The sequence below is a fragment of the Mytilus galloprovincialis genome, chromosome 10 (assembly GCF_965363235.1).
Source record: "Mytilus galloprovincialis chromosome 10, xbMytGall1.hap1.1, whole genome shotgun sequence".
Lineage (NCBI taxonomy): Eukaryota > Metazoa > Mollusca > Bivalvia > Mytilida > Mytilidae > Mytilus > Mytilus galloprovincialis.
The window spans coordinates 29,745,310-29,766,403 of NC_134847.1; the positions used below are offsets into that span (position 1 = coordinate 29,745,310).

Consider the following 21,094-nt stretch of genomic DNA (forward strand, 5'->3'; position numbering starts at 1 on the left):
TGGCAATTGACGTCCATTTTTCTTTTTATAAATCTTTTACATGTATAATTATATGCAATCTGTAAAAGTTTTATATAATCTTTGTTTTTTAATAGTTTTTGAGAACTTAAGCTTGTCAATGATACAGCTATGAAAGATCAAGAGAGAACATTTTCCCGCCAAAAATTCAATGGCTAATTTCTTGAAAACAAGCACATTGACCCAATATTTTTTTGGCTCAATTGTTTCCTTTATTAATTCCACATCAATATATACTAGTGTTATAAAAAGCTTGGTATCTTTAAACTGAGTCACGAACTTCCTTTAGCAGTTAAAAAAAAAACTTTATTCAAAATTGCACATTATTTGAACAAATTAAAAAAAATGTGTTAAATCTTCCTTTTGATAAATCAATCTGTATGTGGTGGAAGATAATAGTGTTTTGAATTTTTTGAATGATAGTAGAGTATTGTTTTGATATAATACAATATAAGAATGTCTTGAAAACAAGCAACATGTGAGGCTTTGTAGTACATTTTGAGCAATCAAGATGTTTTTGAAACTGTTTAACAATTAGTTTGAAAATCCTCAGATACATCACATAAATAAACTAAACAAATACTTATTTAAAATACAGTTATATTATCAGCCGTAGAGAAAAAGTTAAGTCCCTATAACATCATCAATTATTTGAATTGACACAGTTGACATAAACTGTTAACTAAACGCAAACTAACGTACTTTTTATCATTTAAGCTCATTTCAAGGTTGAAGAGTTTGTTAACAATACTGAGGATTATGGAGATATTGTAGAAGCAACGATGGATTTAATGCATTACATGCACACAGAGACAAAAGATAAAGTTCATGTAAGATGTGTCTATTTATTAATACCCAATGCAGTGAAAATAAGGTTTTTGACTAATCAATCCATCAGTAATTTTTGTTTATCAGATTGTAATCTTATGTCGATATATTGTCACCTTAAATGAGAGTAAGATCCCTAACGAATATAATGTCATATTTCTGAATATCAAAGTCGGAGTTATTAAAATAGGGTTGACATTTAGACAGCAAATTGTATTGTCGCTGAATCAAAGTCCATATATTTGGGATTGTTAACTTACTTTGAGCCTGTAATTCAGTGGTTGTCGTTTGTTTATGTGTTACATATGTGTTTTTCTTTTATTTTTTTACATAAATAAGGCCGTTAGTTTTCTCGTTTGAATTGTTTTACATGGTCTTATCGGGACCTTTTATAGCTCACTATGCGGCATCGGCTTTGCTCATTGTTGAAGGCCTTACGGTGACCTATAGTTGTTAATGTCTGTGTCATTTTGGTCTTTTGTGGATAGTTGTCTCATTGGCAATCATACCACATCTTCTTTTTTATATTTGATGTATGATGATATTTATTCATAGGAATATTGTATTTAACACGCATCAAAGTCCCAATTACACAAAATAGACCAACATTTGTGACATATGTTTGTGTTTGCTAAATGAAACTGTAAATGGGATTTTGTCCATACTGGATAAATGTCGTAATTTGCTGTGATATCTGTAAAAAAAAATTTAAAGATAAAATTTTAAGCAAATTTTGAACACCTTTTATTTCATACGTAAGATTTTTACCCAATCTGAAAAAATTCTGTAATAAACTAAGTTTAGATTTCATTGAATCATGTTAAAAATTTCTATTTTTATCTTTATTTTCATCATTTGCATCTCACATTATCTTTAACAATTCCAACCTCTTCGTGAAGTAAAAACATCTATTGTAATAATGAATATTATGTTTTAAAATGGAAAGTTTAATGTGGAAATGCTTATATGGCACTTCAAAGTATATTTTAAATTAATAGGAAGACGAAACAAACAAAAATGCATTGATTGTCTTAGTTTTTAATCTTTTTGACTCGTTTTAATATTGGAATTTACATCCTCTTCCTTTTCTTTTTTTTTTTCTTAACATGAAACGGCACCATATCATTTAGAAATATTAATATTAAGTTGCTTACCTGATAATGTTCTTTTTTTACTTAAAATATTTATATACTCATAATATTTTTCATATATCTATCATAGGTTATTGAGGAAATGGTTACAGTTTTAGCTGATTTACCGACAGACAGTGAAAGTAACATGGAATCCATCTTAAAAGCTTCTAACGAAATTTCTAAGGAAACGGATGCCTTATCAGATAATGTACAGGTATGTCATCAATAATTTCAGTTAGCAGAAAATAGGTAAAACAAGAAATATTAATAGAATAATAAGGGAAATAACACTATCAACCTTTTTTCATTTGGATTTGTACTAGCTGCAATATAAACATATAAAAAAAAAGAGACAGAAGAGAGGCTTATGTACGTGATATCAAAAACAAATATTCATCTCTTGAATACACCAACTTACAGAAAGATATGAAAAGATGTTATTGAAATAATACTTGAGGAACGTTAAATTTTGTATTAATTTAAAGGCAAATAGTAAAACATGCATTTTTTTGCAATCCCAGCAATAAAATCCAGCATCATTATAATTTCATTATGACAAGTATTTGATTATGTAAGTGTTCTTACAGGATGCATTGATTACCGTTATAGACAAGATATCTGACCAGATATCTCATACAGATGTCAATAAAAACATGAAAAATGAAACGGACAAAGTAAACAATATGGTCATGTAAGTTAACATTATAATTACTCAAGGGTGTACTTAGGTGAAGTTAGGTAAAAATTAATAAATTAAGAATTTGAAATTGATACTACATGCTGGTTGAGCATTACTTAAGGATAAATATAAGCTAAAAAATTTGATAGGTCATGGACCTTCTTTTCGAGAAAAATGGCGGAAAAAGGCTGACTCAGACTTTTACCTTATATTTGCATTGGTATTCTTTGGGTCTCAAAACAAAAGAAAGCAAATTAAGAATCTTCTAAAATTTTGGTAAATGACCTTTCATGAGCTATTAAGACTTATATGAAAAAATAAATGGGTGTTATGGGGCAAAATATTTTACTTTGCATTGTACATTTGACACGAATTCCAAAACCTCACATAAGTACATTCTTAAAAGTTAAAATGGAATAATTGATTTATAAATTATTGTTCAATTGAAAATAATATAAAATTCTCGATTTCTTATCGATAGATGTTTTTTTGTTTTTGTTTAAAGATTATGATATCAAAAGTCTTGCAAAATATTCGAAAAGGGTATACTTCTATCTTCAATAAGAATTACAGCTTTATCAAACATTAAAAAAAGTCGACAGAATAAAGATCATCTTTGTACATCTGAGCGATATACTACTTTTTTTTATGTATAAAACTCAAATATGTAGGTTCTGTCATGATAATTTGAACAATTATTTCAATAAGTTGAAGTTGATTACAACTAAAGAGTTTCGTGATTCTAATTGCAGATATTAAGCACATTTACCTATATTTATCTTAATAGTTCATTTTGAATTTAAGCTACAGTATTTCACCGATTGTCGCATCTTATCAATCATGTCAATGGCTATAAGAAAGAACAAATAAAATAAAGAAATGAAAAAGTTCCAAAAAAAAATTTGAAAAGAGTGAAACCGGGTGTGTCGACTTGATTCTAACCTCATAACGCATTCCATACCTGCTTTGGGCGTTCTCTTTTGATCAAAATTTCAAAACCTGCACATGCCAAAACTTAAAGATTAAATTGTTTTTGTGGCAAGGTTACTTAACATTATCCAGCATGTGTTAACTTATAATATGGTTGATGTTACAAAAAGTCGAATATCTTTACTATGGAACACAATGGTTTTAATTTAGTATTTGTCTTTTCTGCAAAGTAGTTTGTATCGTATGCACAAATTACTATAGTTACTCATTTTGTACCATTGCTAGTGAATTGTATTACCAAGTCTATCATTCAAATGTTTGATCGTACAGGATTTTAATTATATTATGCATGCTCACTTTTCATGAACAGAATATGTATCTTTTTTATGTCCCATTCACGGGCATTATGTTTTCTGGTCTGTGCGTTCGTTCATCTGTTCATTCGATCGTTCGTCCGTCCCGCTTCAGGTTAAAGATTTTTGTCGAGATAGTTTTCGATTAACTTGAAGTCCAATCAACTTGAAACTTAGTACACATGTTCCTTATGCTATGATCTTTCTAATGTTATTGTCAAAAAAGAGTTTTTATCCCATTTTCACAGTCCACTGAACATAAAAAGTGATAGTGCGGATGGGGCATCCGTGTACTAGGGACACATTCTTGTTTTCAGATCAATTTTTGAATCCAGTTCTAATCTCATGGATTTGAATCATGTGCAAGAACCTGATATTGCTGAAGAAAATATTATTGTCAAATATAACACCGAGCAGACAATAGAAGAAACAGAACCTAAAGAACAAACAACAGAACAAAAACTTGAAAGAGAAAAAAAGGTTATTATATTTAAATTATATATACATTAACACCATTATTTTTAGAAGATATAGATCTATTATTGTGGAAATGACTTTTAGTATTTTTAGAAAGAGACAAAACTAAATGAAACTGTTTTTTTTTAATAATTTATTGTTTACTAATTTAACTGGAGGCATCATATTAAGACTCGTTCAAACAAATTCCAAAATGTACGCATAAACTTAGTATTTTAATACAAATATGAAACAATTCAATTGAAAAAGATTTATGTAAAAACAATTTACAAGAAAAAACAAGTATTTCAGACATGAACGAACGAAAACTACTGAATAACAGGCCCACTACAGTGGAGAAACAACTAAAAATGTAACAGGTTTAAAATAAAATACCTCTACTAAGTCAGGAATATGACATTTGTTGACTATTCCTTTGATGTGATTGGTGTTTTGATTTTGACATTTGTTAAGGGACTTTCCGATTAGAAAATATTATTGTCAAATATAACACCGAACATACAATAGAAGAACCAGAACCTAAAGAACAAACAACAGAACAAAAACTTGAAAGAGAAAAAAAGATTATCAAATTTAAATAATATATACACATGTACATTAACACCACTATTTTTAGAAGATATAAGATATAGATCTAGAATTGTGGAAAAATGACTTTTAGTATTTTTAGAAAGAAACAAAACAAAATAAAACTGACTTTTTTTTAATAAGTTATTGTTTACTAATTTAATTGAAGGCATCATATTAACCTTGTTCAAACAAATTCCAAAATGTACGCATGAAATTAGTTTTTTCATACAAATATGAAACAATTCAATTGAAAAATATTTATGGAAAAACAATTTACAAGAAAAAATAAGTATTTCAGACATGAACGAACGAAAACTACTGAATAACAGGCTCACTACAGTGGAGAAACACTTAAGAATGTCACAGGTTTAAAATAAAATACCTGTACTATGTCAGGAATATGACAGTTGTTGACTATCCGTTTGATGTGATTGATGTTTTGATTTTGACATTTGTTAAGGGACTTTCCGATTAGAATTTTCCTTGAAGTTCGGTGTTTGAGTTATTTTACTTTTAAGCATGTACAATGTATATTGCTCTCATCCCCAATCCTAACCTGGAATAAAAATGTTACAGCACAACAAAAGTCTTACTATCTTTTTTTGTGTGTTTATTTTCGAAATATCATAAGCAAATATTGACATTACTCAATAATCTATCAAAATACGCATCCAGTGACATCAATCAGATTTATTGTTTTTATACAATTTTTTTTACAATTGGATGAAAGAGCATCTTTAATGACTGCCAATTATTTTTAACAATGAACGATTTTTTTTTTCAATTAGTTTCAGACAGTTTATACTGTTGATAATTGCATCACCATAGGGGTCTTAGATAAATTTCGGTGTTTCACAGTCATAAACTGAAGAACCATGAGACCTTATTTTCTCAAAACTCTGTTAAATAATCGTGTCCTCCTAAAATCCGGCATTGTTTTACGTGGACCTGTGTTTTCTTTTTTTTTTTGACTAATGCATAAAATATATTTATGGAATTGTACTCTTATCTACTTTTTTATTGTAGTTTCCTCGTATTGTTTTCTTATACTACTCTATTTTCATCTTCACTTTTTATTATATAATAGATACTTCAAGAATAATACAGTCTATTAAATTACTTTCTTTTTAATGCAATACCTGACTTAACACACAATAACAGATTAAAATATACAAGAAAATTATATTTATATAGATTAGACCGTTGGTTTTCCAGTTTAAATGGTTTAACACTAGTATTTTTGGACCCTTTATAGCTTGCTGTTCGATGTAAGCCTAGGCTCCGTGTTGAAGACCATACCTTTACCTAGTATAATGGTTTACATTTATAAATTGTTACTTAGATGGAGAGTTGTCCCATTGGCACTCATACCACATTTGCTTATATCTTTATATCAGATTGAGAGAACAGAAAAGATTCTTCACACTGTTGACGTCATAGCTGAATCTGCACTTAAAGCTCTAAACGAGGATGAATCAAACAAAAAGGAGTTCACATCAAAGACTATGAATTTAGTTGTCGGACTTTCAAAACTAAATACATCAGCGAACGCTTCAACGGATATAGGTACTACAAGAAAAATATGTAACAAAACTGTTACTAGTATGTTTAGACTTCCATCAGAAATAAAAGATCAACTTGAAGATAGTAGTACCAATGGATTTAAATTTCAGGTATGTAATTAAGATAGCCTAATAATTACCTTTTGCTTTTCAAAAATTTAGTTTGAAAATAGTTTATAAGAAATGTTTCACTTATTGTTTAAACTTTCTATCAGAAATAAAAAGAATCGACTTAAAGAAAGTACGGTAGTACCAATGGATTCAAATGTCAGGTATGTATTAGAAAAATGTTTATGATTATCATATGCATTTGAAAACTTCAGTTTGAAAATAGTCTATGGAAATGTTACTTTATTCTCTAGTAAAAATATGATAATCTTTTTATTATTTCATCTTCTGGGTATTCAACATATGGTGTTTGGTCACTACATTTTTTAAACTCAAATTTGTATTAATAGAAGCTAATGTATCCACTAATATAGGGTTATTGCATGAATATTGGGGAATATTGTCCCGAGTAGAAATTTATATTGCACGAGCTTGCGAGTGCAATATATGTTCTACGAGGGACAATATTTTCTAATATTTATGTGATAACCATTTTATTGTATAGCAGTATAATATTTGAAAGTAAAAATTGGTTTAAACGAAGATTTATTGCACTAGTGCAATATTAGAATTGATTGCAGGCTGACTTTTGGTTACTTTCTGTGAGCAATCTTATATTGCTATGCAATAACATAAATAATTAAACAACGACTTATACATAATACTGTCATCTACCTGCTACTTCTTTAACAGAGCTTTAAAACAAGTTATATGCCCCACCTACGATAGTAGAGGGGCATTATGCTTTCTGGTCTGTGCTTCCGTTCGTCCGTCCGTTCTTCCGTCTGTGCGTCCGTTCAGGTTAAAGTTTTTGGTAAAGGTAGTTTTTGATGAAGCTGAAGTCCAATCAACTTGTAACTTAGTACACTTGTTTCTTATGGTATGATCTTTCTAATTTTAAAGCCAAATTAGACTTTTTAAACCACTTTCACGGTCCACTGAACATAGAAAATGAAAGTGGGAGTTTCAGGATAAAATTTTTTGGTCAAGGTAGTTTATGATGAAATTGAAGTCCAATCAACTTGAAACTTAGTACATATGTTCTCTATAGTATAATCTTTCTAATTTTAATGCCAAATTAGATTATTGCCTAGTTTCACGGTCCATGGAACATGGAAAAGGATAGTGCGAGTGGGACATCCGAGTACTTTGGACACAATCTTGTTGGTTCAGTAACTGTTCAAATATTACTGGTTAAGTCAATGCCTAAGAAGTCTATTACGAATTACTATTAAAACATGTACACAATTTTTACATACTCACTTGTAATTTGGTCCAGTAGTTGGTAATATTTTAGTGGATCTAACTATTTATTACACGGCATTGTCATATATCTGACAGACCTTGGGAATGACTGTTCTTAATAACGTATGGCATATATCTTGATTACAGATGCTATTCTCAGACCAGAATCCGCGATCTTGGGACAGTTCTTCTGCGTATATAAATTCACCAATGGTATCTTTAGTTCTTAAGGACTCCAATCAGCATACGATCAATGTGACGAAGTTACATAAACCTATTATTGTTGACATACCAATTGGTAATTGTGGGAGTAAGTATGATATGTAAACACAGAGGTAAAAAAGGAAAGAAAGATACAGATAGTTTTGTATATCACTCGTTTTCAATTCGTTCTTACGTAGATATATATTCGAGCATTTAATTTTGTCAAGTTTATACTTTACTTACCACCATTTTCGACTAAAGTATAAAAATTCTGTATTGAAATTATTTTCTTTCTGAAAGTCCTCTTCTACTATAAAAATAATACTATTCTAAATATCTTAATTAGCATACTGTTAAGCACTTCTATCTGGAGCATTTTAGTTAGTGCAGAGCTGCATATATAAATGTTGCATGTCAATATTCTGTAACGAATTTTCATGAATTTTGGTTGACTATTTTTAAAATTATGTTTTTCTGTAACCATTATGGTTTTAAATATGTAGGATTGAAAGTCTCAAAATAAATTTAAGAAAGACAGAACTTAAATTAATATAATTGCTTGTACATTTATTTAGAACATTTCATGCAACTATCCAAACCAGTACAATAATAAATTTCTGTGTGAAATTTTGTAGATGACGAAAAATACGACAAATTTATTTTCAATACCAACAATCACATACAAGATTACTTTCTACGACTTATAGTGACACAGCCGGCAGACATGTATTACATGGTAAAGATAATTACAGATGCTCCACAAAATAATGTGTCAATAAACATTGCAATAAATTTTCAAGAAAAGGTTACCCCATTTGAAGCAGAAAATGGAGTGCTACTGGATTACTCAGAAACAGCATACATAAAAGACCCTCCGGAGAAAACGCTCTACTGGAGTATAGGTTTTATCGTTAATCCGGGGAGTAGAACCAATGCGAAAGTTAGACAGAATATTACTGTCAAAGTTTTGTCGACTGCCATTACTTGTAGATACTGGAATCCCACTAGTGGAAGTTGGACAACAGGTGGATTTAAGGTATTTCTAGTTACATAACATTGAAGTTTGAAAAATAAATCGTTCAAACTATAAAAGAATAGGTAAATTCAAATTTTACAGGTATTCTGTGAGAATGAAGAATATGATAATTATAAAACGTTACGATGTAGACCCGTTATTTCTTCTAACTTGAAAGCAGACAAAAATGAAATCAATGAATCAATTTATATCGATGTTTATTTATATTAAGTTATATATAACAATGTATGTTTTAATTGTATAATTCTAACATTTATATATGTATTATTCTCCCTAGATATATAGAAAATAATGAAAAGGGAAACTTTGTCCAATAATGTATGCTAAGAACAGCATTTAGTGCAATAATGATAATTTAATTTTTTTTTAAAAGATACGAAAATTTGTGTTCTGATATGACAATTTTAAAGTAATTTTCTCTTTCAGAAATTTAAATGCAAAATATTATTGCATACAATCTTATTATAAAATGTATTTATATACGTTGACTTTTTTTATCGTGCTGTTTAAGACCTGTTGGGTTTTTTTTTTATTATTATTCTTTGGTCTCTATGACACGTTCCCCATTTCCAGCGTCTATTGTATAAGACGCATTGTGTAGCTTTATGCGTTGTTCCACCATATCATGAAATGACTGCTTCAGCTTCAATTTCTGAAGACATGACGAATTAAATCTTTATACTTATATCTTTATAAGGAAAATTACCTGTCTCATTTTAAGTCCTTCCTCAGTTCCTTTTGAATAAAGATAAAAAATGTCAGAAAAACCATCGAACACGATGACAACTTAAAACGAATACTGCCGTTAAAAAAGTGCTTTGTAGGGATACCCAAACTGTAATACAATCAAATGAAATTAAGACAAATGTAACACTTTTTTCAGGTTTCGCCTGTTTCATCTAGCAAGAACTTGGAGTGTGAAGTTGATCATCTGACGGATTTTGCTGGAGGGTATTTTGTCTTACCGAATATCGTAGATCCGATTAAAGATGCCTTACTATTCTTGACATTCTTTGACAACCCAGTTGTAGTTTCCGTGGTAGTATTGGTCTGGTTTATATATTTTGTTGCTCTGTACTTGGCAAGACAAAAAGACAGGCGGGATAGACATTTGGTAAATAAAACAATGTTTAAGGATTGAAAGTTAATATAACACATTCAACATGATCTTCTTGTTTTATTTTCATCAAGAAACGATAAACACAATGCGTATTAGATCTAAGGATGTAAAAATACTGGAGGCCAATGAAATAGATAAAAAAAGGAACTTGCATAAGTACTAAAGATATATATGCTGAAGTGTGCCTACGGGAGTTTCAATCTAGATTAGAAAAAAAATCGAAATGTGTTTGTAATAAATTTATCTCAAACAAAACACAAACTGATCGTTCGATAATGTGTTGTAATAAAACTACATTCAATAATAAGGTCAAACATATATTTATATTCATCCTATTCATAATTACTTTTAGTAGTTAAGATCGAAAGTTTAAATGTGTACTCCTGTATACAGTTTAAATCGAGCTATACAAGACATAATGATCTAAATGTCATGATTTTCGACGCTGAATGCCAGAAATTTTTGCTCTTTGACGATTGTAAAGTTCAACATAGTTTATCATGACATTTAAGTGAAATAATTGACTCGATTAACACCTTATCTTTTGTAGGATGGTATAGTAACACCTTGTTCAAGTGATCCTTCAGAACCGTTTAAATATCTTATGTGCATTGTCACTGGGTGGCGGTATGACGCTAGAACTACAGCAAATGTTTCATGCTATATCAAAGGCAAACACGGACATACTGCAAGGCATTGTTTGACAAGAACTTCATCGCCGCAGGTTTTATTTTCAACAGGGGCCGAAGACTGGTTTCTAATTACTTCTTCTTACGATATAGGAGACTTGGTGAATGTGACTATATGGCATGATAACAGTGGTTCCTCGCCATCATGGTTTGTATAACATCGTTTATTTCGAAATTTTAAGATTTTGTTTTACAGAACTTTTATTCCAAATTGATCCACTTATTTATTCATTTAAACCTGTTAGACTATAATTTTAAATCGAACTAGCAGGCTGAATGAACAAAAGTGTTAATCATGGTTTGTATAACATCGTTTATTTCGAAATTTTAAGATTTTGTTTTACAGAACTTTTATTCCAAATTGCTCCACTTATTTGTTAATTTGAATCTGTCAGACTATAATTTTAAATCGAACTAGCAGGCTGAAAAAAAGTGTTAATCAAGATTGCCTTCACTACAATAGCTGTGATTCTTATTAAAGGCTATTAAAGGCTACTCCATTAAAATGTATGCCGGAGCGTTGGACGAGACTTCTAAATAACTTAACAACCAAGAATCATTTTTCTTTAGATAAATTTGCATACAGAAAAAAAGATCCATGACCAAAATTCAATGATTAAATTTCCCTTCCTACCCTGCCACATACATTGTAATGTAAATGTCCTAATCTGTGTCAGCAAAATTCGATCATATTTTGCAAGGGGCAAGGTGTAAAATTTTACAAGACTTACGTCTAAAAGTTCAACGATGCCAAAGGTAAAAGCAGTCAAATATAATTTTGTAAACTCAGAGAAGTATGATTTAACAAAAGAAAATGTCTTTTACCAAGTCAGGAAAATGATGTTTGTTATTCGTTCGTTTTATATGTTTGAGCTTTTGATTTTGCCATTTGAGTATGGACTTTCGGTTTCGCATTTTCTTCGGAGTTCAGTGTTTTCGTGATTTTAAATTTTATACTGGCAGTAAACGAAAAAAAAACAACACTACATTAGAAAACAAAGTTTCGGCCATGCGAACTCCAAATTAAGATATTTTATATTCAATTGTAATCTCTAGTTGTATACACGTTTTATTGAATATGAAAGGTATATCAGCTGTTATAAAAATCTTTAAAAAAAAAAGCCCCATTGCGAAATTTCAGATCTTAGTTTCTTGTACATTCATTTGCTAAATATGGTGAAGGTTAAAGGAGATTTTCTGTACATGACTTTTGATTCAGCAATCCTTATAATTAGGCCGCCGTAAGATGACATCACCATACCATCTGGAACAATTGCGAATGTTACAAAAACAAAAATCACTAAATAGAACATCATTTAAGAAAGTATTTGATTATTATTGAAGTCATTTCGAATAATATATTTTAGGTTTCTTTCGAGAGTACTAATACAAGACTTGCAAACTAAGAAAGTTTATACCTTTTACCATGATAATTGGCTAGGAATGGAGAGTGGGACTGCCAAAGTTTGTCTGTCAATCGAGTCAAACTATAATTTAAAGCAACAGTTTTTACTGCGAACAGCTACAGATTTGCGTAGAGCTCATTTGTGGATCAGCATAATTTCAAAACCACCTTGGAGTGATTTTACGAGAGTTCAAAGATTATCATGCGCATTGTCGTTATTGCTGTGTACAATGTTGGCATGTATAATGTTCCATGGAATTCCTTCTGAAAACACGATTAGTTCTGATGTAGCTGGTTTTCAATTTGAATTTTCCCTGAAAGACTTTATCATTGGTCTGGAAAGTAGCTTAATTATGTTTCCTATTAATTTTGTTATCATTAAACTGTTTCTGGTATCAAAGACAAAAGAACTACGTAGAGAAGGATATATGGAAATTGATGTATTCAGCTCCGAATCATGTGATAAAAAGAGATCAGATAAAGGAGAGATTCCAATTGTGGCAGTAAAACGATCAATGTAAGTTTACTAAACTATTAATCTCATGCTCACTAGGTTATTTTCATGTTGTGTATTATGGTATACAATCTGAGACTCTTTCATCTTGCAATAGTATTAAATATTTTGATTTTCTACACTTAACACTAGTATTTCCAATTCCAAACTAAAAGACAAATTGAAAACGTTGGTATTGCTTTGTTTCACACATACATACAAGTATCTTGTCTAAGGGAGGGATAAATCCCTTGTAAAGAATCACACCGATTAAAAAAATCTATCCATATCAGTAGTGTATTGGGATCTGTTAATTGTTTTTAACAAAAAATACTATTAATTAAAGATCTTTTGCAGCTTTCCGAGGTGGGGTATATACATTGCATGGACCACAACAATTTTGACGTCTTTGATTTCTTCATACTTTGTAATGCTGTACGGATTACAATATGGCTACTATGAAAGTTTGAATTGGCTAGTGTCCTTTTTGACAGCCTTTGTTGATGATTGTTTTGTGATGGAACCAACCAGTGTTGTGTTTTTTGCGCTGTTGTTTACATTTCTATTGAAAAGAAGAAACATAACTTATTATAGACCCGCCTTAATTGTACGAGAATATGAAGGTAAGCTTAATGATTTGATTAATGAAAAAATAAACAATTTTCGTTAAAAATCTTGTTTAAGTCAGCAATGCTTACCGCCGAGGCCAAAGGTATTTATATTTGCTTTTGTTCTGTCAGCCAATAAGTCATTCAGTAAGTCAGTTCGTAGAACATCTTGTGTATATGTTACGCTTTTGAAAAAAAATCAGAAATATTTCATACTTATTGTCTATTGATAAGAGAACAAACACACATTTATCTTGTCAACCGAAGGTCTAACTTTTCAAATAGGTGGCCTTGACATTACAGAAGGGACCTTACTTTTCGATATGGAGATCTCTTTTTTTAATGGGCACCTTTAATGTTTTATAGACACCGTAGGTTGGTACATTTAAGTGCTATGAAAAACGTATGGCCTTTAAAATGAGGAAAACCAATCCTATATAGTCATATAAAAAGAACCCAACTTAAAAATATAAAACAAAAGAAACAATCGGCCTTATTTTTAACTAACGACAACCCTTAAACTACGGGTTCCTGATTTGACATAATGTTTATTTACTGGATAAATAAGATGTAGATGATGTAAATCAATATAAAAGTTTGAAAGAACATCACCACTATCTTCAAGAATTGTTGGATTTTGTAATCTTAAACATTAAATTTGAAAATCTGAAAGTCATAAATCATGTGTTAACACAGAAAAAGCCAATTTCACAATCCTGACCACAAGTTTATGAATATTAATTAAAAAGAAACATACTTATGTATGTTAAGAATATTAATTAAAAAGAGACATACTTATGTATGTTAAGAATATTAATTAAAAAGAGACATACTTATGTACGTTAAGAATATCAATACATAATATTTACTTCACTTGATATGTTTAAATAAATCTATCTTTTAATTTCAGAAAATGACAACTTTTGGCCAAGAAGATCCAAAAAGTGGACTTTTATCCCAGAGCATGCTAAAAGAAAACATCTTAAAAAAGCTAAACAAGAATTTGACTTAAAGAGAAAAGTCCACACAAAACTTTTAGACATTATTATTTACGTCTTTTTTACATTTATATTGTTATTTGTTGTACACCACCAGCGTCCAGTGGAGAAATGTTTCCAGCAGTCTCAAGTCATCAATAACTTGTTTATCAACAAGAAAGTAGATACCGTAAGTAACAGAAATATGGGAATAAGGAAACCGATTTAACGTATCGGTCCATGAATTTGTATTACGTACCGTAATACTGTTTTCAGTTAACCCTTCTTATAAAGCAGTGTCTGAGCAATTTACAAACACTTGAAATCCATATTGTATAAACATGCATGAGAGTAACGTATTAACCTTCCTATGTTAATATAAAAAAGAAGATGTGGTATGATTGCCAATGCGACAACTATCCACAAAAGACCAAAATGCCACAGACATTAACAACTATAGGTCACCCGTACGGCCTTCAACAATGAGCAAAGCCCATACCGAATAGTGAGCTATAAAAGGCCCCGATAAGATAATGTAAAAATATTCAAACGAGAAAACTAACGGCCTCACATTTATGGATTGTGGTGTTAGTTCTGATGAAATGAAAATTGACAATTACCATAAATTCAGGGTCTAAGTGGTAAATCTGTGCCGATATCGAATTTAAAATATCGAACTATGAAGCAAAAAGTCACCTTTTGAAGGTATGCAAAATCTCAGATTCACTGGGATATATGAGAAGTAAGCACTCACTAAAATAATAGCCAATATAGTGACGGTACCCTGTTTGTCTAAAAAATTGCTATGACCTAAAACATTGCGTTTGTATCTTCTAAGTACATTTCCTTTTTCGGTAGAACTAGTTCTGTATAATGATACAAGATATCTTTATATCAGGAGTTTAACAGATAGAAGTGGGTTTTTTTCTGTATGGCACATAGGGCACAGTGTCTGTAAGGAAACCGGGAGTACCACAGAAACTAAATACAAAAAAAAAACCTTCAACATAATAATGGGCATGAACATAAACTTTGGGACTATAGTCATCACTGCAAGAGTTGATGAACTCAAGATGTATGATTTCGCTTTGTTCCAAGTGCCGAAGAAGTGTTCAAAACAAACGAAAATGTGTATTATTTTTATTTCTTCCTTTTATCAAGAAAATAATGGAATAATGAAATATTTCTGGAATTAGAAGTCCTTACTGGAATCAATGTATGCATTTTATATTGGATTCGAACAGATGATTTAAAAAAAAAAGAAAGAAAAACAGAAAATTTGATTGCCAGAAGGAAAAAAAATGATTGCCAGAAGGCTTCTTAAACATTTGACGAAATAAAATTCATACATGGTGTATGATTTACGCATGGTATCCAATATTTTATTTTTTAAAAATTTGAATGAATAGAAAATACTAAAATTTGTCATTCGGTATATAGTTAATAGTGTAAATAATATAAAGGGCAATCAAAGTTGTATAACAGAATGTGCCAACATTGTCGTATGACCACAGGAAGAAAAGTATCAACTTGAAGGTTAATGCAAACTGAAAAAATAAATTGACTTCCTGTATTCAACTAAAGTTCGAAATATTAACAAAAACTATAATACATTTAAATGTTTACTTAAAGAAAGCAAACGTTTTTGAAAAACAATGGTTGTTCTTTAGGATGATTATATCATAAAAGCAGACATTAAAATCAAATTTGTACATCGTTTCACATTTCATACCTAAATATGACTTTGCAGGTAAAGACACGTGGTGATATCTGGACTTATATCAAGGAAAGTGTTATACTGCCATTGAGTAGAACAATACCATACGACACGTCAAAGAAGAGTCTAGAAAACGATTTTCTACTGTTAGGAAAATTTCGTTTGAAACAGATAAGGGTCCCAACAGGTAAATGGTTTGAAACAGATAAGGGTCCTAACAGGTAATAGCTTGAAACAGATGAGGGTTCCAACAGGTAAATGGTTTGAAACAGATGATGGTCCCAACAGGTTATAAATCGTTTGAAACAGATAAGGGTCCCAACAGGTAAATGGTTTGAAACAGATTAGGGTCCCAACAGGTTAATCGTTTGAAACTGATAAGGGTTCCAACAGGTAATAGTTTGAAACAGATAAGGGTCCTAACAGGTAATAGCTTGAAACAGATGAGGGTTCCAACAAGTAAATGGTTTGAAACAGATGAGGGTCCCAACAGGTAATAGCTTGAAACAGATGAGGGTTCCAACCGGTAAATGGTTTGAAACAGATGAGGGTCCCAACAGGTTATAAATCGTTTGAAACAGATAAGGGTTCCAACAGGTAAATAGTTTGAAACAGATGAGGGTCCCAACAGTGAATGTGATGAATATTTTCAACTCGACTCCTCGATGTAGACGCAGTCATGGTCATCGTCATTATACATCACCTTCTCTGCATGATGTATCTATTAATGACTTGCTGCCATTTATACAAAAGCCGTTAGCTATTAATCACATTCGCACGAAACTTTATTCATTACCCCTTTCAAAACTTCATTCTCTGTTCAATTTATGTATCGAATCCACTGTTACAAACCCTCATTCAAACCAATACAAACTTGAAGCTATAATTTCGGATATTGCAAGTCACGGACTTTTTAAGCCAGTCCGCATTGGCAAAGATGAAAAAGATAGGTATTGACAATTCACATGGAAACTCAACATATACCCTCACGACACTTACCAAAGAGGAAATCCTGGATAATCATAGGTCTGTTTGTGTTCCTTTGTGTCCCAACAGGTTAATCGTTTGAAACAGATAAGGGTCACAACAGGTAATTGTTTGAAACAGATGAGGGTCCCAACAGTTTAATGGTTTGAAACAAATGAGGGTCTCAACATGTTAATCGTTTGAAACAGATGAGGGTCCCAACAGGTAAATGGTTTGAAACAGATAAGGGTCCCAACAGGTAATACAAAAAATATTAATGGCTGAGATCAGTGACTCTATAGGATTATATCTAGTCCTCCGTGTAACTCGGTGAATGTGATGAATATTTTCAACTCGACTCCTCGATGTAGACGCAGTCATGGTCATCGTCATTATACATCACCTTCTCTGCATGATGTATCTATTAATGACTTGCTGCCATTTATACAAAAGCCGTTAGCTATTAATCACATTCGCACGAAACTTTATTCATTACCCCTTTCAAAACTTCATTCTCTGTTCAATTTATGTATCGAATCCACTGTTACAAACCCTCATTCAAACCAATACAAACTTGAAGCTATAATTTCGGATATTGCAAGTCACGGACTTTTTAAGCCAGTCCGCATTGGCAAAGATGAAAAAGAGAAAAGATCTTTCCTTAATCTTTCCTTTGCCAACAAAGGTTTCGATGGCGTCAACTTAGGCAATATCCTTCATCATAAATTAGTTCAATCGAAAATACCTCCTTATTTCAAAAACCAGTCTGTACCAATCATTTCTTATACCTATACCAAACATATTGCAACTAAAATTTTCAATTACAAACACGTTTTGCAGGATCTCGATAATGACGACTTCAAGTCTAAACCTCCTGATTGCACTTGTTCTAGTTCCCAATTCACATATAATCCTGCTGGCCACGTTATTACCGGTGACCTCAACATTGTTAATAACACTTCTTTACGAAATGTGTTATCGAAAGGTCCGAAATATCATGAGCCTAAATCTATCAAGTGGAAATACAACTTTAAAATTTTGATGGATTCGGTTGAGGATTATGCCAGACAATGGGCTAAGCGCGAGAAGGAAGACATAGACACTCTTTCGGAATGGATTAAGGCAGTGAGGTCGTTGATACAAATCAGAATTAAGAAACTGAATGGGTCTATCAATGTCCATGCTACGCCCATCTTTAAAGACCCAAATGTTGCAAAACACCTATCCTACCTCCATGACAAATATGTTGTTGTCCCCGCAGATAAAGTCCCAAAAAAACATCGTTTTTGTGTGTAAAACTCATTACATTAACTACTTGATAAACGAATTAGGTATTGACAATTCACATGGAAACTCAACATATACCCTCACGACACTTACCAAAGAGGAAATCCTGGATAATCATAGGTCTGTTTGTGTTCCTTTGAAATTTCAACCAAAGATGAAGAACTGGATCTTCCATCACTGTATTGGATACCTAAACTACATAAGTGTCCTTACAAACAACGGTATATTGCTGGGTCTTCCAAGTGCTCCACGAAACCTCTTTCTAAATTATTAACATCTATTTTATTAGCAATCAAAGACGGGCTTCAAAGTTATTGTGAAACTGCCTATTCTAGAGAGGGGCGTGAATCAGATGTTGATACTAAAAAATTCCAAAGATCTTTCAAAGTACATACAATCTAACTCTCTTTCATCTTGTAACAGTATTAAAACATTTGACTTTTCTACTCTTTACACAAGTATTCCACATTCCAAACTAAGAGACAAATTGAAAGAGTTTTTTGAAAAAGAAAAAGGTATTGCTTTGCTTCATAAAAAAGAATGGCCAACGTAGATACTAGTATCTTGTCTTAGGGAGGGATAAATCCTACTTTGTAAAGGATCACTCTGATTCAAACAAAAAGTTCTCTTAAACTGATATTATCAAGATGCTTGATTTCTTGATTGACAACATATTTGTTACGTTCGGAGGACGTGTTTTTCAACAGACTGTCGGCATTCCAATGGCAACAAACTGTGCCCCTCTACTTGCCGACTTGTTTCTTTATTATTATGAGACTGACTTCATGCGAAGAAAGATAAGAAGTTAGCAATATCCTTTAACTCTACTTTCACTAAATAATTCAAAATTTGGTGACTGTGGATCGCATCTATCCCATCGAGCTAGAGATAAAGGATACTACAGATACAGTTAAGTCGGCCACATATCTTGACTTGCATCTAGAAATTGCTGCTCACAAGGAAGCTATTAAACCAAGAGTTCCAAATGGTGAAGTTGAAATCATCCCTTCGTAAATTTTACGGACGCCATCACGAGTTGGTTGACCGTTATGGAATAAGCGTTTCACAAATGATATCGGATATGTTCCTTACGTCGTAACTACAATCCCCTTCCCTTTCATGAATGTGACCTACCGAATTAAGACTACTTACCGGATTTGTTATCACATAAGCAACACGACGGGTGGCACATGTGGAGCAGGATCTGTTTACCTTTCCGGAGCACCTGAGATCACCCCTAGTTTTTTGGTTGGGTTCGTGTTGTTTTTTCTTTAGTTTTCTATGTTGTGTCATGTGTGCTGTTCTTTGTTTGTCATTTTCATTTTTAGCCATGGCGTTGTCAGTTTGTTTTAGATTTATGAGTTTGACTGTCCCTTTTGGTATCTTTCGTCCCTCTTTTGATACATATTTAGAAGAATATCGTACTTTTCTGCTTTTCTGTGTTTTAAAGCTCCTTCAGATATTTGCATGTTTGTTAAGATTCTCGAGTAACATTGTAGGCATAGCAGAAAATGCTTACTTTATTCTCCGTTTAAGAAACGTTTGTTTTAATTCCCCGCCCAGTAGTCGGCACATTCCCCGAGGGTATCACCATCCCAGTAGTGAAAAATGAAATACGAAGGCTTTTCTACATCAGGAATAGATTACCTTAATTAGCTGTGTTTTGTAAAACTTTTAGGAATTTTGGTCTTCAATGTTCTTCAACTTCGTACTTTATTTTGTCTTTTTTTTTTTTTAACTTTTTTTTACTGATGAGTCTTTTATAGACGCGCGTTTGGCGAAAATATAAAGTTTATATGATGAGTTTATTTCCATAGAATTATATCAAATTTCTTATCGTAAACGTTTAAATTTTCAAGACATGAGATCTTTAATGAGACTCAGCATGATTTTCATTGTTTAAGTGGTTATCAGTCAGGGGCATTACTTAAACAAGTAACATTTAAAATTACCTATACAAATAATGTTGAAAACGAGGCTATTTCAAAAATAACTTATATTAGTAACTTTTCTAAATATTATTTTTATAGGTGTCCAACTACACAGATTTTACTAGCTTTAAACAAATTTTCACGGTCATCTGGTTATTTTTCCCATGAAATATGAAATCTAATCTTTCTGAAACACTAATTGCCTTTCTGACGCACTTATATTTCATATCGACGCTTTTGGGTCAAAGATTGGTCCCTTGGGACTATTAAAATATCATTTTCCTCAAAAATCTTGAAGGTAGACAGATATAAATAGATTACCACAATGTCATCTTCTTTGGGTGAACATATAGTACAAATATGAATAATTACGGAGCAATTAAAGCATCAAAATTAATGTTTGTGTTTATTATTTACTTTGCAAAATATAGAAATAAAACCGTTAAAATATCAAAATAAAAATACCTGTTCACAGCCCTTCAAAAAAGGTGCTAACAATAATAACAGTTCTTCCTGTTCCAGAAGTAGCAAGTTTAAGTAAAAGAGAGAGGACCTCATATCCGTTTATAGTGAGACCTACTTTTTGCTTTTCTTAGAAATTGACAAGAAAAGCTAATTGAATATTTGATTTTTCTGTATTTTGATTAAATTAAAGAGTACAAAATCCGGGTTGCTTCTTCAATTTAGTCTTCTTATAAAGTGCATTCACTTTTTAAGAAAATCATTGTAGGTAGTCACCCTCAAACAAACCTACATAT

General features: G+C 31.5%; 1 protein-coding gene across 1 annotated transcript in view; it reads left to right on the top strand.

Moving 5' to 3' along the window:
• Nucleotides 1-6,673, top strand: part of LOC143048915 (uncharacterized) — a 51,048-nt gene extending 44,375 nt beyond the window's left edge. The window contains exons 26-28 of the mRNA XM_076222778.1: nucleotides 736-848; nucleotides 2,068-2,193; nucleotides 6,386-6,673. Coding sequence (XP_076078893.1) covers nucleotides 736-848; nucleotides 2,068-2,193; nucleotides 6,386-6,673 — 527 coding nt within the window. The remainder of the gene's footprint in view (nucleotides 1-735; nucleotides 849-2,067; nucleotides 2,194-6,385) is intronic.
• Nucleotides 6,674-21,094: the final 14,421 nt, after the last annotated feature.